Source organism: Harpia harpyja, chromosome 3 (assembly GCF_026419915.1).
Source record: "Harpia harpyja isolate bHarHar1 chromosome 3, bHarHar1 primary haplotype, whole genome shotgun sequence".
Classification (NCBI taxonomy): Eukaryota; Metazoa; Chordata; class Aves; order Accipitriformes; family Accipitridae; genus Harpia; species Harpia harpyja.
In genome coordinates, this window is record NC_068942.1 from 69,588,356 (window position 1) to 69,615,035 (window position 26,680).

The 26,680-nt window shown below is 41.9% G+C and overlaps 1 protein-coding gene across 2 annotated transcripts; it reads left to right on the forward strand.

Moving 5' to 3' along the window:
- The first annotated feature begins 326 nt into the window (after positions 1 to 326).
- On the forward strand, positions 327 to 26,573 carry YY1 (YY1 transcription factor). Of its 2 annotated transcripts, XM_052783157.1 has the most exons (6): positions 327 to 1,415; positions 11,124 to 11,286; positions 21,019 to 21,079; positions 23,572 to 23,730; positions 24,197 to 24,267; positions 24,827 to 26,573. In XM_052783157.1, the coding sequence occupies exons 1-6, from the start codon at positions 719 to 721 to the stop codon at positions 24,963 to 24,965; spliced, it is 1,290 nt and encodes a 429-aa protein (XP_052639117.1). In that variant the 5' UTR covers positions 327 to 718; the 3' UTR covers positions 24,966 to 26,573. The 2 variants fall into 2 exon arrangements, with proteins under 2 accessions (XP_052639117.1, XP_052639118.1); XM_052783158.1 differs by lacking the exon at positions 24,197 to 24,267 and having other exon boundaries at positions 345 to 1,415.
- Positions 26,574 to 26,680: the final 107 nt, after the last annotated feature.

The window sequence follows — 26,680 nt, forward strand, 5'->3', positions numbered from 1 at the left end:
TCGACCCCCCCCCCACACCTCACCGGGAGACGGCCCGCGCCCCGCTCGAGCTAGCAGCCGGGCCGCTCGCGCCGGCCGTTAACGGCCGGGCCGCTCGCGCGCCACCTGCCGGCACCTCGTGGAGCGAACCCGTCCGCCCGCCGGCGGCAGTGGCGCGCGGCGAGGGCAGGCCCTGCCCCCGGCGGAGAGGCCGGGGCGGTGCTTGCGCGCGGGGCGGGGCAAAGAGGGAGGGGCAGGGCGCGCGGCGGAGGGGGTGACACCGCCGCGGAGCGATTGGCTGCTCCGCGCCGGGAGGAGCTGCTCCGCGTTCGCAGCGCTCTTTGATAGGCCGGCGGTGGTAAATGGAGGCGGTCCGCTGCGGCACGGCGCGCCCCTGTAGGCTACTCCACTCGCCTGGGTGAGTCGTGGGCGCGGCGGGCGGTGCGATTGGCCGCTTGGCGGCGGGGGGGCGGGTCCCGGCGGCAGCGGCCTCCCGGGGCTGGGGTCCGTCTCGGCGGCAGCAGCGGAAGTCTCGCGAGGGAGCGTAGCCGGGATTTGGCGGCTGGCTGCCTCCCTCTCGCTGGCTGCGAGGAGCTGGTGTTTGTGTGGAAGGGGGAGGAGGAGGAGGAGAAGAAGGAGGGGAAGCGAGAGGAGCCCGAGCCCCACCATCCGCCGAGGGGAGCGGACCGGAGCCCCCTCGCCGCCCGCGGAGCTCTCTCCCCCCCGCCCTCGCCCCGCCATGGCCTCGGGAGACACCCTGTACATCGCCACGGACGGCTCGGAGATGCCGGCCGAAATCGTGGAGCTGCACGAGATCGAGGTGGAGACCATCCCGGTGGAGACCATCGAGACCACCGTGGTGGGCGGCGAGGAGGACGAGGAGGAGGAGGAGGAGGACGAGTGCTGCGAGGAGTGCGGCCCGCACCACCCGCCCCATCACTACCACCACCACCAGCCCATGATCGCGCTGCAGCCGCTGGTCTCGGACGGGGACCCCAGCGGGGCGGGCGGCGGCGCGGCCGGCGGCGGCGGGGGACAGCTCCACCTGCACCACCACCACCAGGAGGTGATCCTGGTGCAGACCCGTGAGGAGGTGGTAGGGGGAGACGACTCGGACGGACTGCGGGCCGACGACGGCTTTGAGGACCAGATCCTCATCCCGGTGCCGGCCCCCGCCGGGGAGGACGAGTACATCGAGCAGACCCTGGTCACCGTGGCCGCCGCCGGCAGCAAGAGCGGAGGCGGCGGCTCCTCCTCGGCCGGCGGAGGGGGCCGCGTTAAGAAGGGCGGCAGCGGCAAGAAGAGCAGCAAGAAGAGTTACCTGAGCGGGGGAGGCGGCGGCGGGGCCGAGGGCGGCGGCGGCAGGAAATGGGAGCAGAAGCAGGTGCAGATCAAGACCCTGGAGGGGGAGTTCTCGGTCACCATGTGGGCCTCGGGTAAGTGCGCGCCGGACCCCTCCCTCCCCGGGCCCCGGGCCCCGCCGGCGGCTGCCCGGTTCGCCTCGGACAGTTTTGTTTTGAAGGGAGGCCATGTTTTGATGTGTGTGATGGGCGCCGCCATGTTCATCGCCAGGGCAAGTATGGCGGCTCCCCCGAAAAGATGGCGGGGTCTGCGCTGCTGCCGCCGCTGCTCCTGCCCGGCTCCGGCGGGGGGAAGGAAAGATGGCGGCGGCTGTCCAAGATGGCGGCGGCTGAGGGGGGTGCGAGAGGGAGGGAGGCAGCGCGCCGCTGGCTCCAGGACTAGGCCGCAATGGCGTAGTTTCTGCAGCAGGGGGAGGCGGGGTGTGCGGGCGGGCACAGGGTGCGGGGCGAACCCAGCCTCCTCGCTTCTCCCCCCCGTCCCCGCCCCGCCGCCGCCGCCGCTCCCCGCGGCGCCCCGCCGCTCGCTCCACGCCTGCCCCTCGCCCTTCCCTCCCGCGGCCGCCGCCCCTCGCGCCTCCCGGCGCCCTCTGTCCTCCTTCTCCCCCGTTTCCCGGCCCGCCGCCGGCCCGCCTCGCCTCCCCTCCCCGGCTGCCGCTGCCGCCTTGCCGGCTCCCCGCCTGCCGCTCCTCTCTCTCCCGCCCTGCGCTGCCGCCGCCGCCGCGCACCCGCGGCCCCATTGGGCTGCATTTTAATGCCGAGCGCGGGCGGCGGCCCCGGATGAGGCGTCTGCTGCGGGCCGTGACCGTTATGTGGGGAGGGGGGGGGACGACAACCGCCCGCCCCAGCGCCGCCCGCCCCGCCGGCTCTCCCCGGCCCGGGGACGGCGATCTGCCCGAAATACCGTTTTACTGCTTGCCCGGCGGGGGTGGGCCTGGGGGCCGCCCGGTACCGGCCCGCCGGGCCGCTGCGGTAGCCGGGCGGGGTGTGGGTGGGGCCTCCCCGGCCGAAGGCAGCGGTGCCGGCGAGGGGGAAGCACCTCTTAGCCCCCGCGGGGGCCGCCCGCGCCGCTCGCCGGCTTCGGAGGGGGCGGCCACGAACAACCGGCCCTTCAGAAATCCCCTTGTCAGGAGCCAGGGGCTGACAGCCGGGAGGGGTGGCTCCGCGCTCCGGAGGCAGACCCCCGTCCCTGGGAGCCGCGGGGAGGAAAGCAGCAATTTCTGGTTGATGCTCGGAGACCGTTCAGTTTTTTCCTCGGCGAGATCTAAAGCTTTAAATAGGCTTTTTACATAGGCGCAGGGAGTCCGTCTTGTGTGAGGTTGCCTGTGTTTTTTGGAGGAGTTGGGTTTTTTTTTTGTGGGAGTGTCTCTTAAAGGGAATAAAATCTTGTGAAGGTGTTCAGTATCTGTGGGGCTTGGAATAAGCCTGACACGCGCCTGTCCTGCTCGCTTATTTTACCTGCCACGATTTTCTGATCCCTTCCTTTAAAATATGGGGGGGAAGAGTCCTTTTAGTCAGCAGAAAAGTGTTACTAGTGGCTAATTGGGTTTTTGGGTTTTTTTTTTGTTTTTTTTTGTTTGTTTGTTTTACAGAAAATGTATTGTTGGCAGCTAGGCTCTGTAGTCAAAGGTCTGTGCTAAAGTTATGTAAACGTGAAAAAAAGCGGTCAAATAGTATCAGTTCATGTAACGTATTTTAAATGTATTTGAATAGTAGGTTAGTAATCTATTTTGCATGTCATATTTTTTTGTCCTCTTCTGAATTTTTCAAGAGTCTAGTAAGATAGAGATAACTCTTTATGCTTCTGATGTAGTCCAAAATGTTTGCTCTGTGATGCTTGTGAATGACCAGTAGTTGTTAGAGGGCAATGTTGAAGGAAAAGTGTATTATTGGATGGCTGAATTCACCTGTCTGAAGAGACGAAAAGCATGGTGATTCTGATTTTTACTCCCTTTTTAAATGTAGGGGATTACTTAGCAAGTGTATTCTGGTATATAGTTGGTTGACAGCCCAGTGTTCCTGCTTCTTGATGAACAGAAAAGAACTTTCATTTAAGAGTTTCCCAAATACTGTTTAGTAGAATGGGTTCTGTATGCTTCTGTCTATCATTGTATGAAACCTGAATAACTCTACTTGCTGGGGTTTTTTTCTTAGAATTGACCGCCCAATAAAGAAAAAAGATAATAGAAACTAATACAGTCTTCTGGTTTGTGGAAGCTACCTAAGATAGCTGAATGCGAGTGGATGTATGACTCATGAGCTGGCAGGATACAGGACCTCACTGAGATCAATTGACGATTTCTAGCATGCATTTGCACTCTGAAATTCGTAGTGCCTGACAGGATGCTTCCTTAGAGCTTCTGCATGCTGATTATTACCTGACTGAAGTGAAGCATGTGTATAATCAATATACTTGATTCTCCTTCCGCGTACACAACTATTACATCAGGGTAGCCCTATTGATTTCCGTAGTTTTGTTCTTTATGAGCATGACCATGCAAGCTCAGTGGGAATGATACCTGCTTGTAATTTACTGGAGATTGAATTGCATTGCTACATTCAACTCAGTTATATCCATGATGCAGAAGGATGCAGAATACCTATTCTGACTTGACTTCTAATACCAAAAAAGCCCCCCAAAGGCAAAATCACAAAATACATAGGGGAAAGAAAAGTATTAAAGTTTGACCTCCCCTCCTTGTGTGCATACACCCCCCAGCTTCAAACAACCTTTGGCAATAACCTGCTCAGTTGAGTGTTGTGAAGTTTTACTGAGCCTATTGGATAGGCTTTTATGCCTCCTACACAGCTTACTGAATGTTATAGAAGTGGTCAAATGCTGAGGTTTCATTGTCCGTTTTCTGAAATTTTAGAGGGGGAATGGTTGCCAGAAAAATTCCAGAAGAAGCAAAACTGGGGGGGGGGGGGGGGGGAAAGACCCAGAAGAAACTACTGGCTTGCAAAAGGGTAGCTATACTGAAGTTTCCCTGCAGAATCAGGCATAGTTTATTTTGAACAAGGATAGTAGTTTTGCCTCTGTATTTTGACATAATTAAAGACTTGCTTGCACACTGATGTAATTGACTGTTTGGTTTAAATGCTTAGCAAAAAGTTTATCAAAAGATGAATAGTAAATAAGCCCATGCATCAAGATAAAACAATGAGCCCTATATTGCTGTTCTTGGGTATTTGAATTGGGGACAAGGGCACTTTGCTCACCAGAGTGTGGGAAGACAATGTGAATTAATAACTTGTTACTGTTTTCTAGTGCTGCTATATTAGCTTGTACACGGGTAGTACCAAATTTAGCCAGTCATAAATCTTTGTCCATAAATGAGCATAACGTGTCTGGTGGCACCTCTTGAAATGTATAGAAATAACCTGTGAAATATATAGGAGTGTGATTAAAGGGGGCTACTCAATCCTTATCTTGTTACGTGGTTACTTAGAAGTTGCAGTACTGTTGTTGGCAACGGTTTATACTTACCATAACTTCTCATATCACCTTGGTATCTATGGTGATATCAAACTTGGGACCCATGATTACTTTAATTAAAGTGTTGAGCTTGAAACAGGAATGCTTTGTTCTAGTTCAGATTAGCGTTCCAGATCTTCAGAATGGAATTATTTGTCTTTTTTCACATGTGAAAATAGGAACTGAACAAAGGTGTTCTATTTTCTGAAAGGGTTGAAGAGGTTTATATGGTAGATACATTAATGTTCCTTTAGTGTGTTTTCTCTATACTGTCTAATACCCATCCTCATTATTTTCATTGGGGTATGTTGTAATGGATTTAGAAAATTGTACATAGTTAATGGGGCTCTCCAAGTGAGACACCCCAATTTGTACTAGGAAAATTTGGTTTTATGAAGTGGAATTTATTTGTGCCTTTGCTAGATTCAACTTGAATCATCCTCTTTAGTGACTGTCTCCAGGTTGGGTACACAGTAGTGGCGGGGGAGGGGAAAGATCATTAGAAATCGCTTTGTCAGATTGCGCTTGCAAAAATCATTCTTAGATGCAGGAGCGTTTGAGAAGGGGGTGCTGAAATGTTGGCTCCATCAAATGCTGGCATTTCAAGCAGCTGGAGCTTAATTTTGAGGGGGGGAACATTCTATTGCTGTAACTACATCTGCTTGTAGGTATTGACTTTAGACTCTTGTCAAGCTTTCAAACCTGAAATAGGTGTTGGCTTAAACTATTGTTGTTAGCATAGATAGTCTGCAAGCTTAGGGCTGAAATAGCACAACCAAACTGAACATTGTCCGCAGATGTTAAGCTGCTCAAGTACCCTATTCCTTGATGGGAAAGGCAAAGACGCAGAAGTTATGTGTATGGTTTGGAAATGATTCTTGATAATCCAGGAAGCCTGTGCTGTGCACCCATATTTGGAAACTTGAGGGGTTCATGTTGGGTTTCTAGAACGTTCTTCAAAACCTCTTAAAAAAACTTATAATGCCTTAAAAAAAAAAAAGGAAGCATTTTCATTTGACTCTGTCAGATTGCGGGGGTGAGAAAAATAATCATCTGCTGTCTGACCAGTTGTCTTGCATAGTATAAATGATAGACGAGTCATTAGGTTCAGTTGTGGGCCTGTATCAAGGATGGCCAAAATTCTTCGTGATGACAGGTAAAGAGCTTATTACATGAAAATTTTTCATAATGGAGGCAGAAAGTGATTGTCTGGTTCCTTTAAAATGTTAAGATGATAATCTGTTTCTGACTCTGATTAAGACAACAGTATTGGTTTTTGGTATCCATAAGCATTGAGTCTGCCTCGATGTTTTTACGAGTGAACCTTAGAGGATAAGGTAGATATTTTCCTGCAGCTGTTTTAAATATCTTTTCAGCTTTGAAAGTCAAATACATGAATGTGGTTCATCACTTAGAATGTCTCAGTTAAGTTGCCTCTTAGCCCACCTTCAAACTAGAATCCTCTAACTTGCTATTGGATCCTTCCCTGAAAGGTCAACATCACTTGTATGCTGGTGATTCAGAAGGTCATAGTGCTTTGGCACGGTGTCTCACAAATCTTGAAGTCAGATGATGACTATTGATATATGCAGTGTTTTTGTCAGTTCGTGTGTCAGTGTGAAATAAAGAGTTGGGTGACATGGGGAAAGAAGAACCCGTTCTCCATCTGTGTGCAAGGCACATCAGAGGGAAAGTAGCCTAGCAGCCGATTAGATTAAAAAATTACATACTGTGCAAAATGGAATTTAACATTCAGAAGTGTCTGCTTAATAACTGTATTATTTAACAAGCTAATTATGGTTCTTTGCTTCCAAACATGACCAATGAACTAACTTGCCTGAGGAGATTGCAACGTGGTAGCAATAACGAAGCTGTTACTACAGTGCCTTGGTGTACTGCACAGTTGCGAATACATCCTTTATCATGTAATTGCATTTCAGCTGTTCCTGAAGACAAATATGTTTAACTGATCATAAAAAGAAAATTAAGCTTAAATGTTGTTCATCCTTTTAGTTGGTAAGCAGAATGTCTTTTAACTTGGTACCTTGGGGAGGAGGCTATAGGATTAGGTCTCATTGCTTTGCTACCAAGTGTACCTTCTGAGTTCCCTTTTGCGCTCCTTGTTTTCCACAGGGGAAAACTGTTTGAATAACAATGTGTTCTCCCTGCTCTGTAATAGAGGAGGAGGGTGGCTCAGAGAATTAGGGATCTAGAATTGGAGTACAACGGCTAAAATCAAGAATAACTGAGGCAGAAATACTGACAACGCTTCTTGGGTTGAGAGTTAAGGGGGTCATCTTATAAAGCTTGGGAGTTCCAAAGATGTCAGCTGGAGCTAGCTACTGTTCTAGAAATGCATGCAATAATGTGGTTCAGAGGTGGACGGATTTTCTGTGCAACAGAAGGGCTGCAGAGATGGAGAGACTGTGGTAATAAGAGCAAAAGGTAATCAATAAAGTCTTGGGAAACAGATTCCTCCATGTTTTGTCATTGATCTGTTACATGGAATCTGCGGTTACTAGTTTTATCCCAGTAATCTGGCTTCTTCCTACATCAGTTGGTACTTGGGCTTGGTACTCTTAAAACTCTGGTTATTTCACCAGTACAAATATGTTTTAAGTGGTAGTCAAAAGATATGGGTGGCTAAAATGCTGAACTTTCACTGATCTTAGTAAAAAAAAGTTTGTTTGACATACTTGCTTTGAAGTGCAGAAGTGAATCCAGTTCAAGATGTGTATTGCCCCTATATAGGGCGTGAGAGAAATGCAGATGGAAGGACACTGAACATCGGTATTTGTTTGGGCATGTCCTAAACAGATACATAGAACAACCCAATTTAGACTAAGTATCTATCCTAATGGAATTGGGCATAGTAGGATGTTGGGAAGTATCTGTGGTATCTCTAACAAATCAGTACTTTACAGCTTTATAAGATAGATTAATACTGGACATAGCTATTGCAGTGACTGGTAGTGCATGTTTTTGTGAAGATAAAGTGATTAACTGATTGACCTGCATTCATATCTTCAATACCTTTCAGAAGACAGGACTAAAATCCTGTTCCAAGTTCCTTACAGAAAGCTGCATTAGATCTGTAAGAATAGTGCTAAATACACACTTAAGCAAAATGCCTTATATTTGAGTCTGCTGTACTCTCAGGTGGTTTTAAAGGACAAACCAAAGCAGATCAGATAGCATATAGCAGTTAATTTCCTGACTGGCTCCATGGCTCTGCCCGTATATAGCTTGTATGGGTGGCATCACATTAGTTTGACATGGGCGTAAACTGCATGGAGTTACTATGCCTTATTTGTACTGTACTTCTCCAGAGGTGTCACTAGAATTTCAGGGTTGTGTCTCTGTGTTTTGCTTTGCTTTGGATGTAGTATGTTTGATCCTCTGATGCTTCATGAGAGGAAAAGGGGGAAGTAATTTGGATGTAGTGGGCATCAGGACTTGCTTGAAGGCAGAAAACATCAAGCAGTCAACTTGCCCTGTTTGCAATGAGGATACTGGTTAACTTACCAGCCTTAGTAAAAGTTTGCTTGGACTTTAGCCTCCAAACTTTGAGCTGTCTAGTCGAGGTTGGTAGGGGATACCAAATAAACTTGTGATAAATTTGGGCATAGAGAACATTGGTAAAGTTCTTCCAAACATCTTCCAAAGAAGTGTGTGGGAGTTATTGTGTGGTGTTTTTGTTTTGTTTTTCCAATGAGTTGATAATGTCATAGGAGGGTCTGTAACTAGGATGATCTAGATACTAAAGAGCTACTGAAGTCTGCTGCTACTTTTGAAAAAGTATGTGACTTTTGGTGTGAACCAGGTCTTCTGTCTTGAAGGACGTTAGCCTGACATAACACTTTAAGGTAACTGTTCTGTATGTTTTTGTTCTGGTTTAAATTAGCTTTTTAAACTGCAGGTTTGTGCTGCTGTAGAGATACAGTTTTTTGGTATAGGAAGATTTGATTCCTTTTTATTTTCACATAACTGCCAATATATTAAGCAATACTTTCTCTTATTTTCTACTGTATCAAAGCAACATGTTCATAGTTTTTCATGTTTTACTCCAATAGCCTGTGGAATTGAATAGCTGTGGAATTGATTTCTGTTGGCGGGCTTTTGGGAAGTAAAGGCACTGAAGGCTGACTTTCTTTCAGTTTGGCCCTCAAATGGCAAGAAAGCATTGTGTAATGGCGAGCCTTTATGCTAGGGAAGGAAAGATGATCTTAAGGAATGTATACAAAATTTCCCTGTTGACTCATGCATCTGATCCGAGGCAGGAAATGAAAACTTACTTCTGTTATGAATGTCATCAAACAGTCAAAGTGGAAGTTCTGGGTAGCTGTTGAAATGGCTACATTGAAGGCAGCTGATCTCATTCTAGTCTACAGCATGGAGAAGGTGTCACTTTTAGCTTTCCAGAAGTTTTGTGCTCTTCTGAGCTTCATAATGTCTTTTCTGCCTGTGTAGGCATTGCGAAATATCTTTTCTCAAGCTTCTGTTTCTAAGAACAAATTGTTGCCAAATCGGAGATTTATTGACTCGAATTTGTAACTCCTGCAGGTGCTGTGAAACTTAACATATAATCCTTGCTTAAGGAAGATCTAGTTGCTTTCTTTAAAGCACTGGTAAAGACTGAAAGGTACTGTGGTGAGTGGAAAACTAGATTAGAATAAAAAAAATTGTCACAATAGTCAATTTTGTAGTTTATTTCCAGTATAATGCTGCAGATAGTATTTTCTTAATAACACTTTTGTCTTTGCGGTGTTGGAGTCTATTTTCCTCTTTCACCATGGAACATATACATGAACTGCTATTTGATCTGGTAGATCAGATTAAACCCCAAACTAGCAGTAACATTTCTAGAAATAGCTCAGTGGCAAACATTAAAAGCAGGCATTACAAATTGAATAGAAATTTGTCCTTAGTATATTTCTTTTATTTGCAGATGTCTTGTCCTCTCCTTCCTAACCAAAGTTACTGAGTAATGAATAATGTTATTTCCTATGTTTCTGTTTAGAAATAAAAAAGAAAAAAACGTTGCTTCATTTGTTTTGTGCCTTATGTTTTCCTATATTTTTTTTTTTTAAATTGGGGAAATACTATTTCTGTCCTACCACCTTGTATTTCCATTCCTTAAACACTACCTGTAAAATAAAACTTCCTGTTGTTTTTGTAAAGCCTCTTGTGTATAAAGTGATCTGCAGAATCTGCTCCCCATACACAGAGTAGGAGAAGTAGTGTAGTGGCAAGTTTATTAACATTTAGCTGAGTAGTTACAACCATATACACATCTGTTGTCCTAGGTGTATTTGAGGGTGCAAAACAGGAGAGGTGCTGTGTCTTTCTTCCTGCTGGCGTGAGCACTGCAGTGAGGAACATAGGTGGATGTTTCCATTCTCTGTCTTTGTGCATCTCTGGTTTCTGTTATAAAATAGCAAGAGGAGAGAGAAAACGTTATGTCTTGGCATGTTCCAAGGTCTGGATGTGAGTAGACAGCAACAGCAGGTCTTCCACCTGATTTCACTGCAGTCTTTGAGCACAAATGCATAGGAGGAGCTCTAGAGCAGATAAAATAGCAGTATCTTAACTGGTATGCAGATCAAAGCTCTGAATGATCCCTACCTGCTGTTCTAGAGTGGGAAAGAGCTTATGCTGGCCTCTGACATGGAAGGAAGAAGCCCCCTTGGGAGGGAGACACGCTATTTAGGTTTTTGCTTTCTTTCAGTCCTGTCTGCAAGTGTTGAAAACCATTAATTTTATGGGCAAGTGCTGAAGCCCACTAGCAGTTATTTTTAAATTTCTTGTCCCTCCATGACACTTCTGTTGGAGGTCAGGGGAGTCTGAAGACTCTGAAGTAAAGATCAGTAGTCTTAACGTCTTAGGGTAAGTATCTGCCCCTCCTCTGATGGCCTTGCTTTTTTACCGACTGCTGTTGACATCCAAAGTGGGTATGGTGAAGGTTAGTCTTGGAGAGGTTAAGGGAATTAAATATTTAGGCATTGTTTCAGGAAGAAAGCATTATCTTTCAAATGCAGCCAACATTCATAGGATTGTTCTACTTGTTTCCTTATTTGTTTGTGTTTAAGTAGATATGCAACTTCAGTGCTTTTTTTGTCACCCATTGTGTTCTGTGTTCTTCATGTTGTAACTGTATGGGTGTCTTTTTGCTCTATACAATTAGTGTGGAAATCTGGAAGTATTCTTTTAAGTGTGCAGCAATAGTGAATTTGTATTGAGATGCAGCCTAATAACTTACATGTTGTTTTGATCTTTAGTATGTATTGAATTCAGTATTTTGTGTATTTCAGATGATAAAAAAGATATTGACCATGAAACAGTGGTGGAAGAGCAGATCATTGGAGAGAATTCTCCTCCAGATTACTCAGAGTACATGACAGGGAAGAAACTTCCTCCTGGTGGAATACCCGGCATTGACCTCTCAGACCCCAAACAACTGGCTGAATTTGCTAGGTAAGTAGGAAGAAAGGATTTTAAAACTAAAATGGTTTTATTTTCACTGGTTTAATTATGAAACTGTTAGGCAAAATAAATAGTAGATTTAGTTTGGCTTATTACTGCATTTAATCATCTTCTAAAACAAGGGACTTAATTCAGAGCAGAGTAGCTGATGCTGTGTTAAAATAACTGGGTATTATATTCCGCAATGAATTCTTAAATGCTTTCTGGTCTTTGTTCTGTTGGGTAAGACAGTACCTAAATACATTGATAGACTGCATCTTAACATGACAGAATGTGTCCTTCATGTGAGTAGCCTTAGATTCTTAACACCAAAGGATCTGATAAGCGGAATGCTGCATTCAGGTTGTTCAATACAAGAAAGCTAGACTACAGCATTTAGTTTGCCACTTACTGTTCTTTTTCACCCGCTTCTGAAGCTCTAGGTCTTAAACTTCTTTTTACTAGAGTCACGTGTCTTGCACTTTCAAGTGCCACTGGTAATTCCAGTTTCACGACTGGTAACTACTGCTTGGATTTCCTCTAGTGAATCAGAATTGTCCTCGTTTACGTATCAATAGATTGACCTGAGTTACAAGGTGACTTTTACTTTCAAATAGAGGTGAAGTGAGGGAAGCTCTGTTCTAGGCGGAGTACCGAAAGTGTCATGTGTCTCTTCCCCCCGCCCCCCTCCCCTCCCCGAGCCCCTGGCTCTGGTACCGAGTGCTCAGGGCAGCCGGTGGCCACCAGAGGGCAACCGTGAGGTCACCGGAGAAGTCTGCTTTGGCACAGGGAAGCTGTGACGTTAGGGTTGCCTTTGCAGCATTTACTTGGTCCCCTGCTTTGTCTGCATGTGCTTGTAGTGACCAAAGGCGTACTCCTCCAGTCAGTGCATGGGCAGCATTCGTGCTGGTGTGTCCAAATATTGAGCACAACTGTTAGCTTCCTGCAGCTGCTGTTAGGAGGTTTTGCATGTTGAAAGCAAAACGTATGTATGAAGCTATGTTCATGTTCATTTTGTTACCAGCTGGCTATTCTTCAGAGCTCTGTTGCACAATTCTGAAACTTAGAGCAGGTGGATGGTCTGATGCTGTTACTCCTACTTCCTGGGTCAACTAGTAGAGGAAGAAGTGCGCTTTTTTTTTTTTTTTTTTTTTTTTTAACCACTGGGTTTTTCAGCTAGTTGCTAGAGGGCAGGGACTCTTGAGACAAGTTCTGGTCTGGCTTCTTGGTTAAGTGGATCTTGGTGTCCAGTGGGTGCATCTACTCTTGTTTCACCTCTTGGATCTTGCTGCTTTTTACAAGCTTGTTCTGTTACTCTTCCGTGTGTTTGTGCCAGAGTATTGCCAGCACAGCCTTTTCCCACAATTATTTTCAGTAGAGCCATAGAACTATGGATTTTGAAGGCTCCTAGTAAGATAGTTTTGCAGGGCTTGCTCCCTGCTTCAGGCTGTCTGATCTGAAAATGTATAAAAACACGTCACAAACAACTGAACACAGGGTTTTATCTAAAGTGGTGGGTGGTTCTAGCTATTGATACTGTGGTTACTTGTTTTACTGTTGTTGATCAAAGTGGTTATGTGTTCCTCTGAGACCTGCTGAAACGTTAATACAATTTTTTGTGAAAAAAATGTTTAGGTGATACTCTGAGTGTACATAGTGTTCTAATTCTAAAATGTTACTTATGCATTTCTGCTCATCATGTGCTTAGAATGGTATTCTCAATTATTTCAAAATCTACTGAAACCTTTGGTTCTATTAAACATTTAAGTATTGAATAGCTATTTTCTGTTAGGAAGTTTAAATAATTTCTCATAGGGTATTCTCCATGCAAATACTGATTATTTTTCTCCAGATTGGTTTCAATACTTGAAATGGTTGCCAGGATTTGGGCTTCTTGAAATAACCAGATTGTTTCTATTGGATCTGTTTTATATTTCTTAATACTGTAAAATGTACTGCATCTTTGGGTTTTAGTTAAGTTTTCTGTTAAGAAAGTAGTGGCAGCTGGCACTAATTTAAAATTGCCACTTTTTTTTATTCATGGTAGAATGTTCTAGGGAGTTCTAGAGCTAGAATTTGTAGCAGATGATGGAAAGATTGAGTTCTATGTCTACAGTCACTTTTCTGTTAATATATTTCTGTACAGCAGATAAAATGTAATCTATTTCAGTCATAAGACAAATGTATGTTGGTAGAGTAAGCAGCTTGGGGGGACATGACCTTTAGCAATATCCCCAAGTTGCTCAAAACCTATGAAGAATTGTTCTGATAGCTTAATTGTAGATATGTGAAAACTTCAAGCATCTTTTAAGAAAGGTTTTTTGATTTCTTGGTCAGAATTGATGATTGTCAAACTTTTGTTCTTGCCTTAAAAAAAAAAAAAGGAAAATGAAAAAGAAAACTGTGTTAGTTGTATGTTAGATCTTAAATGATTGTGTATAGCTGAGGCTGAAGAAGATGGGTGTATTGGAATTTGAATATTGCTTGTTAAGGTTTTAGTCCTCTTGCAGTGAAGCAAATTGAAGGGACTCCTTTTAGCCAATAACATGAATTCAAGCACTGATATCTATAAACCTATTTTTATACTGATCATTTGCCTTGTTGATCCAGATTGCTGTGTGCGCAATATCGCTAGAAACCTTGCATGGCAAACTGGAAGAAAAAACTGGGTTTACATGTACTGGAATTGGGTTTAGAGGTCCTAGGAATACAGTTGTTCATGCTAAAAGAATGTGTTTATTTAGTGTAAAGTTCTCTGTGAAAGTTTCAAGCATTGCTGGTTGCTTTACAATCCAGAATTTTGAAATTCTCAGTAGCTGTATTCTGAAAACTTTGAGCAGCATGTGAAGTTGAAACTGTAACTTTTAAACTTAGTAAGTAGCTTCATGTGCCCTGAGTAAGGTTTAGAGTAACAAATTAGTATTTTGATGACTTTGAAAAAGAATTGTGCACAGTCCACATTTAAGGAGACATGAACTGGCTAGTAAAATTGTATGCTGAGTGTATTTTGTGCAGTTGAGAGCAAATTATTTTGGGTTGCTTTCCTGTTTTCATTAAGGCAGTTGGAAGAATCTCACTACACATCTGTAGGAATCAGCTACTCAAAACCAGGCTAGATTCACTGTTTATAACCATGCAGCTTATTTTGATCAAGGGTAGACTGACTGAGGCATTTGCATGGATTCTTAGGAACAAAGTTCTGAGGTTAAGTTTAAACGGGCAAAGCTTGAATTTGAGTGGTAACAGATTTCAGTCAAGGTTTTGGAGTTGTGATCACAGTCTGGTTAGTGAGAGATAAGGCAGGACTGGACTTGATGCTTGGAAGTCCTCTGTAGCTCTGCAGCCCCCCCCCCCCCCCCCTTTTTTTTTTTTTTTTTTTTTAAACTGCAGTATCTGCAAGGGATACCACTGCTGCTCAGCAGCTAGGTGGCACTAGCAGCGTGAGCAGTTACAGTGTCTTGTGATACAATTGTCTTTCCCTGCTTTTTTTAGTGCATTTGTCATTGAGTCATGTAGCAGGAATCCGGATCCTTTAACGGGAACTCTTATATTTTTTTTCCTGGAAAGGCTTTTATACATTCTAAAACTATTGAGAACACTGTGAATAAACAAGCTGTGTCAGAACATTAAGATGTGTTCAGTAACCCACAGAGAAATGACCATAAAATATACCTGGATAGGCAGTTTATCACCTTTTACAAATTATTTGGTTCTATTGTAGGACTCGTGCATTTTCTCTAGTATGCTTTAAAAATGAAATTAAAAAAAATTGTGGATTTCTCTTAGGCAGTCATATCAGAATGTGAAATATTAGGTGTGAATGATCTGCTCAGAAAGAAATAAAACCTAGTAAATTACCATGTTCCCATTTTTATACCTTTGACTGGCACACTGGAAATCCCTTGAAGTGAAAGAAATGTTTCATCCAAGTCTAAATTGATTACAAGTAATTCTGTAGTTAGCTGTGAAGAAGTCATACCTGCTTGGTAATAAAAGCTTGGGGAAGTAGCAGTTGGTGCATATGGCAAACTCCCTCAAACAAAGCCACTAAAAAGGATATCCCTGATACTTTCTCCCTCCCTCTTACCCTCCAGACAGATACATGACTGAACTGGCTAAAGCAAGCAGAATAGAGACATCAGTAAAACTAAGAAATAAGTTTAGGGTATGCTATAGCTGGGAAATTGGCACAGTAATGGGTCCTAGTGGTAAAAACTTTACTCTCCATGGCTTTATCTTCTGTTCTTAGTACCTTTTCTGAAGGAGAGCCACTGTGAGGACTGCCCTTCCTTTCTATCCATTTTCCAAAATGGACAGAAAACAAAGAGGAGGACACTGCATAAGAATTTGAAATTGGACACCTTTCTTAAAAGTGACAAAGCATTATAGTTACCTAGATTTATGATTTAGGCCTCTTTATAAGGTGTATGCTTTTGTACTAGTTTTGCTCTTGTTACAGAGAAGCTTAAAGTGCAGTAAACTGACAATTGCTTTACACAAAGTGTTATTCTAGGGGAGGGGAAGTCTCTTGCTCTGTACCACACTGCAAAGGTCATTCTCTTTGTTTACACATGTAATATTCTTCATAACTGGGACAAAACTAGTGATTATTTTTGCCAGAATCTTGGAGTGGAAGAGAACTTTTTCCTTTTAAGACATTTTCCTACCTAACTGTGACCAAAGCATGGTAAGACACTGGCTGTGGGCTCTTTGGTTGCAGATAGATTCCTAGGACACCTTGTGCCACTCCCCTTTTGTCCATTTATCCAAAAGCCAGTCTAGCCAGTTTCAGGAGTTCTTCAGCACAAATGAATTCTTGCAGCAGCGTAGGGCCATGACGTGCTCATGTTGTTTCTGCCTCAGCAGGGCAGTACAAGGGGAGTGGCAGAGTGAGGGAGCAGATCAGAAGTGGCAGTGATGCTGATGATACAGACTAATTTCCTCTCTTCTAACTATTCTTAACGATGCAGTCATTAGCACAGGTGCATACCACTGCTGGTCATCAGAGACCTCTAGGATGTGTCGAAGGAGTTGCCTCAGAGAGAGTAATGCTGTTTAGGTCAGATTTATGTAAAGAGGGAGAAGAAAGGATGTGAGAGCACAAAAATTTAAGAGGCAAAAAAGTGAGATGATGGAACAAAGGGGGAGTTCTATACTGTTATTTGCTTTTTGACTTATGGATTTTCTTTATTCCTAGCCCTAACACTGTTTCTGTGGCTAACTTTTAAAATTGGATCTATCTACAAGACAACAGGTTGTGGAGATTGACAGAAGTTTGGGGTGGGGATTGGTTCTCTCAAGGTACCATTCTTTCAGTTCAGCTGGGTAGATGAAAGGAGGTAGTTAGCTGTTGCATCCTGATATTGCACAGTTACAGAGTTGGTTGCTTTATTTTGAGGTACTGAGTGGTTTAATACCTGTGATTTCACTCAATCTTTATGCATGGATAAGAGAGTGTGCTTTTATGGAGCTCATTCTGTGAAGCTATTGGGTTGCACACCTTCCTGCTGCTGTCCCTCATTCTGTCCCTCCATGCCCCCACCCCACCCCCCAATACAAGTTAAAAGACTTGGACTTTAATCACAGTGTCCCACTGCCTTGATCCAAAAGGTACACTTGCTAGTTTTTCACAGTTAGCTAGTCTGCAGTTGCTACTACAAGGCATGGCCCATATGAACTCACTGCAGAAATGAAAATTCTGGTCTTGTCATGTAAATTGACTTTCTGCAAAGGCAGCTGTTGCAAAAGTTCCACCCAGGTATTAATGTGTGTGTCTGTAGTTGTTTTAAATAGTTGTATGTGTTAGAGTTCTGTTTTTGGTTAATGTTTCAGGCTAAGAAAACTTGGATGGAGCTGTAGAGATGCTCTACTGGGTGGGAGCCAAAAGTCTATAACCACCAGCAAGAGCTACCTTCAACAGTGTAATTTAAGATCAACAGCCCAGGTTCTAGTCTGGTCTCCTTTTGCAGAAAGTTAATTTTAAAGTAAGACCAAAATCTTTTTTCTAATACATTTGAATATGTAAGTCTTTAAATTCTTCTTTGAGTGATTGTTTATATGGATTCCACAGCCTTGTGAGCAACACGACATTTTTGACAAAATGATCTGTTATAGCTGTGCTTGTGGTGTACGTGCCCTCATGCCTTCAATCCAAATGTAAGAAAGGCCCAGCAGCTTCTTGCTGCCTGTGGCACTGACATACAACCTGGATGCTGTTTGCCACCTCTTCCTGTTGAATTGTCTGCTTCTGTTTTGTTGAATAGCTTGGTTGCCTGTGAACCCTGTGCTTCTACACAGTCTTCTTCCTCATTTTAAGCTTAAGTTGCCCACTTTCCATACTTCCAGGAGAAATGAAAAGATTTAAAATCTGCCCCTTTATTAGCTAAACTTTATTGTCATTTTGTAGTCAATAGGGACTAAATGTTTGTACGTTCAAGTATACTGCTGGGCTGGTAACTCCTCACTTTAGAAACAAAGCTTGAAAATGAAAAAGTCAGCTTATTCCAGAATGGACACTCATAATGTTACGTGCCTGCTCAGACACTGAACTGAAAAATGTACGGTGTATGTCGAAGCTCCAGTCTGTCCCATGTCTAACCATCCAGTTCAGCTGCAATTAGTTCCTCAAACTTCCCAGCTACACTGATGTAGAAGTTTTCTGACTACACTGGCCAGGATGTTTACCTTCTCACTCTACTTCAGCAGCCTGTCACAGATGACACTGTTGTAGCATTTCTTTCTTAAAGATTGACTTAATACCAGAGGCAAGACGCAAGAGTTACAAATAAGATTTAACACAGTGATCAGTGGGATCTTATGCCAAGCGTAAAAAATGCAGGCGCTGCCCGCTAAAGCTATTTACCACATCTCTTGTGTCTAGTCTCTCCCTTTACAGGTGGTCAGTTAAGGCTTCAGAACAATAGTGATTTTACTCATTCTGATGATGTCACTGATACAGATCTTGGGCCTAGGAGTTTTTTGCTCTGTGGTTTTTTTTTTTGCTGGGGTAATGACTCAGCCAACATTTAACAAGTTGATAGAGTTAGAAGTAAAGGAGGTGGTTTTTGGCACCAGCTTTGTCCCCTGAGGGTGTTTGATCTCTAATGGCATTAAACCATGGCACTATGTTCTCTCATGTCCCGTCTTGTCAGAGCATTCTTCTCTGTGTGTCCATTTTGGCATAACAGTCACTCATGTCTGTGCCTTTTCCTTTTGTAAAAATTGTAGAGACTAATAAGGAGAATCCCATGCAAAGGCTAGTTGAATGCTTTCTGTAGGGGTACTGTGAGAAAGCTTGTGTGTGTGTGTTTTCCTATAGCCTCAGTACCTGTAGGACTATCAGTCCAGAACCTCACTGAGAGTGTTGTTGGTTAATCCCAAACACTTGTTTGGATTTAGGTATTTAATACTTTACTCAAAGAGGCTGTGTAAACTAAACAGCACAACCATTCTGTATTCCAATTGGATTATATAAATTAAATCTAATCAATAAGGTCATCTAAATTGGTCTGTAAGCTTGAAAAAAGAAAAGTTATCAGGAAGATTAAGATAATAAAGAGGCTGGTCTACAGGAACAGATACAGTTCAGGATGTTTCTGCCCTTAAATTGATGAAATGTTTAGGTATGCTGCTGGTGATGGTGCAAGAGGAGCTTTGTCTACACAAATACCTCACACCCATCCTCTAGGAGCTGTTAGTATCTGTAAATGAGGAGATTGTTGGATGTGATACTCTCCAGCTTCCATATTTTTTGTCACATCTGTATTTTTAACCCTGCAGGAGACTGCAGTGTTCTTCAGTTAGCACTGTACATATTCAGTGTAGTCTAGAGATGCTGAGCCAGAAGGAGTTTCCTAAGTGTCCATTTAGAGAAAAGAACAAACGCAGCCTCTAAATCCTTGGGTTTTAATGTTGTGTATGTGAAGTGGCTAACTGTCAAGTGCTTTAGTCCGTATGTGATCACTTGAACTGTGCTATGTTTGCAATACTGAGAGGAGTCAGGTTGTTCAAGGGACAAATGATAGCCCACAGAGCCAAAGGAGACTTCTCCATCACATAAGAGACTGCTGGCAGTTGTAAGGAGATTTTCCTGGATCCAGTCCTCAGGACCTCTCTGAGAGGTTTTTTACTGCTCTTGCCTTAATTCAGCCTCACAAGGCCTTCTGTTGCTGTCCTCTCTCACCTGTCCACATGAAGGAGGCAGGTGAAACAGCAGATTTCAGCCATACACATACGAATGTGACAGTACTAAAGAAGACTGGACCCTGCCTGCAAAGAAGCAAATGCTTATGCAGTCAAATTGGAAGAATTTTAGCTTATTTTCCCTACAGTTCTTGGGAATTGTTTTGAATGTTTAGAAGTTGCTGTTTAGCCAGTCTCAGATCAATTATTAAAAATGCATGTAAAAAAAAAAAAAAAACTATGTATGCACTACTTGGAAATCTCTTCCCCCAGCCCTGTTCTTCCATATCTGTTTCCAGGAACTGAACTCACAGGGATTAAAACTGTCTTGGATAGCAACAGACTCCTCTGCTTCTTAATGTTAAGAATAGTGATCCTGAAATTCTAATTCTTTTGTTAAATTCAAGCCATTCATCTCTGTTTAATTGAGACTAGAGAGTACATCAGAAAACCTTCCATTTTTAACTTGCAGATATGATACGTAGCTATCTTGTCATACAGAACTATCTTGTACTGTATTACCAGGAAAGTTGTTGAGGAACTCACATAAACAGACTAGCTTCCCTTCTGCAGCAAGGTTTTTGGCACGCACAAAATCTCATCATTTATTTAAGTGAATCTTCAGCGGTATGAGGTGCATTTATTTGCAGGTACCTACCTCCACCATAAGGTGGAGATAAGCCTTTTTTTTATTTTATTTTTTAGAAGACAGCACTACAGGTTTGATAAATAAATGTAGGTAGAAGTGCAGTGCACTTCCCTGGAATAGTGTCCACACAGCTGACTCTTCTCTGACATTCAGACAGGTGGTTGTTACAGCAGGACTGTTCTAACATTGTTTTCTACAGGGAGTCTCACTGTATTTGAAACACCTAACACATGCAAGTAATAGTTTGCTGGGCTCCTTATGTAGTCAATGGAGACTAATGGCGCCTATAAAGTAGTGGTGAAGATCCCTGTCAGCAACCAAGAGTAAATAGATGATTGCTTGTCAGTTGCCAAGAGTGGAATCCATGTGTACAGTAGCTTAAAGTAAGAATAATTGCAGTTTCTGTTGTTGTAATGGATGTCTACATTGTCTATGTAGATTCTACAACTTGCCTGTCTTCCCTGCATCTGTAGGGTTTTCTTCTGAAGTCTTGTGTGGTGAAAATGATTGAAGCTTCTCTGTCCTTCATGTCCTGGTGCAGGGATAGAGAGGAAGTGAAGATAAATAGGCCACATGGGTACTGGCACAACAAAAATTGAGTTTTCAGACAAAACCTCCTAATTATAATTAGTGTAAGTCGGGAAAAAACCTTCTATTTCCACATACTGAAAGGACTAGGAAGGTAGTATTAAATGTCTTATTCTGTATTTGAGAGGTCCTTCTGGAAAAGCTGAACTTCCCAAATGCCAAATTATACTGTTAATATTATTATGAAGGTTTTGAAAATATTAAACTGAGTACTACTGATGCACGTAATACTATCGAATAAATGTGTGCATTATGTAGGCAGTTACAGGAGAAGAGCTGTCTACTAATGTTTTTCTACTAATTTTTTTTGTTTTTTTATCTTTAAGAATGAAACCAAGAAAAATTAAAGAAGATGATGCTCCACGAACGATAGCTTGTCCTCACAAAGTAAGTGAAGTGCTCAGCTTCTGAGTAGGTAGTAATTTGTAGACCAGAATTTTGTATTGATGTTTTCTCTTGAGAATGAATAACTAAAGTATCTTACTGTTAATAGACTACACTCAGTTAACTGTATTTTAGTTATTATTCTTTAGAGGCTTCCTTAAAAACCTTTCACTGAATAATATATTATTCCCATTCCTTGTCTTAAGGTTAGTGCATCCCTAATCTTCTGGTAACCATGATGCACAGTCCCTAACATGCTGGTTTTACTGTTGTGATTTCCTGCCACCCAAGAATACATACTTGAAAGAATGTTCTGAAAGCTGTTCAAAGTACGTTCCTAAGATCTATATATCCTTGCTTGGAAACTATGACAGATTTGGAGTCTAGATCAGGAATCAGCAATTTATGGTGCAGATGCCAAAGTCAGCATTATTGGAAGACTTTGAATTACATTCCACAGAGCTGGAAGGTGCATTGTCTTGGAAAAAGAGAGAGGGGCATCTTGGAGATGTGTTTCTGACCCACTGGGAGTGGGGAGGCCTCTGTCTTGAATAAATGTTGCCAGTCACCTAGATTGGTAGCATCTAGCTTTACTGCATTATCCAGCTTTTGTAGAGCTTCTGTTAGCTGACTTAGTCTGTAACAAAAAAAGACAAATACAATCTTGCTGACTTCTGGTCTAGATAAGTGTGAGCCTAGCAAATAATCAGGGCAGATAGCTAATAATACACATTAGAGAGCATGAATAGAAGGCTTCTTTCTGACAGGCATAGTCTAAGGAATTTGCTGGATTCCTCTTTGTGCTTATATTGATTTCCAATTCTTCACATTCTACAAGTGTCATGTTTTTATTGCAGTGTAGTATAGTATGTGGAGATACAGGAACAGTTACTCCTTATAATACTGAGGAATGCTGCCTTCATTTCTTTGATTTACTTTCTCATAGCTTCAACTTCATCTGAACAAGGGAAAAAAAAAAGAATATTCTGTCCTTCCATTTTCTCTCTTCTAGTGTTTCTAGGCTTTGTTCATTTATTACTTCAGTTTAAGGAAGAAAAAATATTGTAGATGTAACTGCTCCTCTCAGAGGCAAGCAGGGACTTTGAAATAAATGCAAAAAAAATTGATGGTATGTTTATTTTGGTGCTGCTTTGCCCCACCCAGTTCTGTTATGTGCAATGAATGATGGCACAACAGTTATTAAATTAGCCAAAGAAATTCTAGTGCCTGAAGAGAGAACTCTTCCTGAAAGTGGCATTTCCCCCTTTTTTAAGAAATAAGGCATATTTAAATGTGGTTATTAGTTTTGAAAAAAATAATTTCCAAAGAGGAAGCCTGCAGAACTTAAGATTAGCAGTTTAATGTTCCTTTAGGTTCTGTTGTTGAATTTTATAGCTCATAACATAGTGATGTTGGTAGACTAGTTTAATGTAAGTTTAAACAGCACCATTTGGAAGTACAGATAGAATTTACGGTTGTTAACAGGATTTTATGAGGGATTTTGAACCTTGAGGAAGACATTTATAAAACATACGATAGATGTCTATTGATTGTCACTAAAAGGTGAAAAAAAGGTATAGAAAGATAAGGGAAAGGGAGCCCCGGGTCACTTCTGGCCTAAGTGTACTCTGGAATCAAAAGTAGTAATTCTGTGTCGATGCAGCATGAACCCCAGATTAAGACTTCTGATGGCTGTACCTGAGTTAATGTGAGTATCTTTTGCTTTTAGGTTGAGTTGGCACTAACTCAGAGATTCTCCTATCTTATTCAGTTGCCCAGTATCACTTTGTAGGTTTAAACTGTAGAAGCAGTGGCAATCTCTTTATATCTCAAGGTGGTAGTGATCAATCTGCTGCTGCCAGTTTGGACAAGGTAGTTTCTGTAAGCTGTTATGTGCTGGAAACCCTCTTGCTCCATTTCTTCTCAGGAATGAGAGGGGCAGAGAAGGAAGAGGACAGAATGTTGGGAGATGGAGTGGTGCACATACAAATTGGTACTAGAGAATAATTTGTGGTATATTAGAGACTATATTGCATATTGTAGTACTGTAGTACTCAGAATATAGCACATTGAAGTGTATATACCATAGGTATCCATGAACTATCATTCTGTCTTTTGTTTGTTTTGTCTGTTTTTTTCCCTGAAACTGTAAGTGCTTTTGTTTGGTTTATTCATTTGCTTCTTTCAGAGCTGCATCTTCTCCATGAGACTGTCCTATTATTCATTTGACTGCACATGGTTAATAATACTAAGTGAAGAGAGGGGTTTGGGGTTTTTTTGTTTGGGATTGTGGGGGTTTTTTGTCAGCTTTTCAAATGATTAGTTTTCTTGGTATTGCTTTTTTAAAATAAATGTAAGGGGTCTCCTTTTCAGGGCCAACTTTTAAGAAAGTATTCAGGATATAAAAGCATTTTAAATGCCTGTACTCTAGCAGATAAAACCTTTTTTATCAGAACTAGCTTATCTACTAATTGAGTTTCACTGTTCTTTTTAAGGGCTGCACAAAGATGTTCAGGGACAACTCTGCCATGAGGAAGCATCTGCACACTCATGGCCCTCGAGTACATGTATGTGCAGAATGTGGCAAGGCCTTTGTGGAGAGCTCAAAACTAAAGCGGCATCAGCTAGTTCATACCGGAGAGAAACCCTTTCAGGTACTGTTAACCTCCAGGCTTAAGTACCACAATTTATTTGGTGAAAATGTGTGAACTGTAACTGTAACCTAGCTTCCATATGATTTTGGGAATACTATGTTTTTTCTAAAATCAGGCGAGGCACTGAACCATCACCTTAAAAATGGGAAGTGCCCTTAAGCTAATTAGGCTATCGTTTAACTATTTCCCCGGGCTTTTGTTAGAAATTAGCAAATTGTATGTACATGGGAGATACCTTCCAAAATATGATGTAAAGTTACCCACTTTAAAAACGAAGTCTGCAGTTACTACTGATTAAGGAAAATGTCTCTTTCTCCTCATCATCTTTTAAACTTAGCACTTGTGGGCAACTGAGACTTGCAGCTGTTTGCTCAGTTGACTCATGACGCTAATTTTCAGTAGCGGGTATTAATCAGTTTTCAGCAAAATGATGGTAGTCACTGAATCTCTTTCCATTCATATCAAGTCACATGAGCTTCTGCCACCAGAGGTCCCCTGCCTACTTCATATGATACTCCTTATAAATCTTCTTTACAGGTATTCATAGTTAAGATACGTTAGTTTTTGTTGACTTTATTTATTTATTTATTTATTTGTGGTTAAATAAATTATTTCAGAAACTTGATTTGCAGTCCTCAGGCATTCACTTAGATGTGTGTGCTGGATCTGCTGTGTGGTAAATATAAGTATTTACCGCTAAACATGCTGCCCTTTGTATTCCAAGTCCATCTTAAAAGTAAAGCTGGTAAAATGAGCAAATCTTTGCAATTATCACTGAAAGGGGGAAATTCTGATGTGAAACACTGTTTCTGTTTTCTACTACAGCATAGCAAAATACTGTTTCAGATGCAGAGAAGGTGGTTTTAGTGAAAGCATTTGAAAATAGGTACACTGCTGTGGTAAAACACTGTGAAGTATTAATTTTATTTTTTAATGCAGTTTACAAGTGATGCCCACAGCTTCACCTATAATAATCTTCAGCATCTAGCTTCATGTTTGTGCAGTCTAGTGATTTAAAGAGGAATATGGTTCTAATCAATGACTGAAATGAGTACTGTTTTGTTAACTAATGGAGTATGTCTTTTCCTTTCAACAGTGTACGTTTGAAGGATGTGGAAAGCGTTTTTCACTGGACTTCAATTTACGCACACATGTGCGAATTCATACTGGCGACAGGCCCTATGTTTGCCCATTTGATGGCTGCAATAAGAAGTTTGCGCAATCAACTAACCTGAAATCTCACATCTTAACACATGCTAAGGCCAAAAACAACCAGTGAAAGTTGGAGGAGAAAGTTCTTGAACTCAAAGCATCTTACAGGAGTATGAATTGGAAATAAATATGCCTCCCCTTTGTATATTGTTTCTAGGAAAGAATTTTAAAAAAAGAACCCTACAAACCTAAAGGACGTGTTTTGATAAGTAGTAAATAAAAAGCAAAAAAAAAACCCCACAAAAAAAACTTTAAGGTGACATTGCTAAGATGCTCTACCTTGCTCTGTAATCCCGTTTCAAGAACACGGTGTTTTGTAAAGTGGCCTCAACCGGAGGGGTCAGTTCATGAACTTGCATCAGAAAAGACAATTCTTTATACAACAGTGCTAAAATTGGACTTCTTTTCACGTTCTTATAAATATGAAGCTCACCTGTTGCTTACAATTTTTTTAATTTTGTATTTTCCAAGTGTGCATATTGTACACTTTTTGGGGATATGCGTAGTAATGCTATGTGTGATTTTTCTGGAGGTTGATAACTTTGCTTGCGGTAGATTTTCTTTAAAAGAATGGGCAGTTACATGCATACTTCAAAAGTATTTTCCTGTAAAGAAAAAAAGTTATATAGGTTTTGTTTGCTATCTTAATTTTGGTTGTATTCTTTGATGTTAACACATTTTGTATAATTGTATCGTATAGCTGTAATGAAATCATGTAGTATCAAATATTAGATGTGATTTAATAGTGTTAATCAATTTAAACCCATTTTAGTCACTTTTTTTGGAGAAATACTGCCAGATGCTGATGTTCAGTGTAATTTCTTTGCCTGTTCAGTTACGGAAAGTGGTGCTCAGTTGTAGAATGTATTGTACAGGCACTGACCTTTTATTAACACCTGATAATATGTACATCCCATGTAATAGAAAGGGCAACAATAAAACAGTGGTCCTAAAGAAAGAATATGGCAGAAAATGATCTGTAAGCACAGTCTATTTTCTTTTGTTGTCCAGAGCAGTCCTAGTTCCTCTTGACCTCCCAGAAATTGGAAGCTAAATAAACTCAAGTTTCCTTTACTTTGCATTCAGTTACAATGATTTGTGATGAAATTACGTAATGCCACGTCAGGTGGTATACCTAAACAGAATTGCTGACTGTAATTCTGTTTTTTCAGTGACCTAGACTTCCAATAACTGGAATGGTGGATTTGGAGACCTGGCAGTGTAGTGCGGAGTTTTCAGTGTGCCTGGACAGCAGCTAGGTAAAACAGTACAGTAAATAACTCAGTGGGCACCTTTGTTTAGTCAAGGTAAGGAATCTTGGAGGTTTAAATGCAATAACAATAGAAAGCGGGGGAACGGTAGGGTTTGAGTGGTCGTACCAGAAAAAAAGAAAATTGTCTTTTTCTTTTGGCTAACTTGTTTGACCGAGTATAATGATGAAAATTCTTGGAACCTCGTTGGACACCTTTTACTTCAAAACAGGAACTCAGAGTTCTCAGAGAACTTCATGGAATTTTGATGGTCTAACTAAAAGTGGTTACTACTCATTTGTTCAAGTGTTCAAAGTAAGAAATTTGCAGATACTATAGTAAAATGTGACAGATTAATAAACATAAGAATATGCACAGAAATGCATAAGTATTATTTTTTAGAGGGATGTGACATTTTAATATAGTAAAAACTGTTGTTAATCTTTTTCTGAATTCTGTTTTTACAAGGTTCATCAAATTTTTCATTG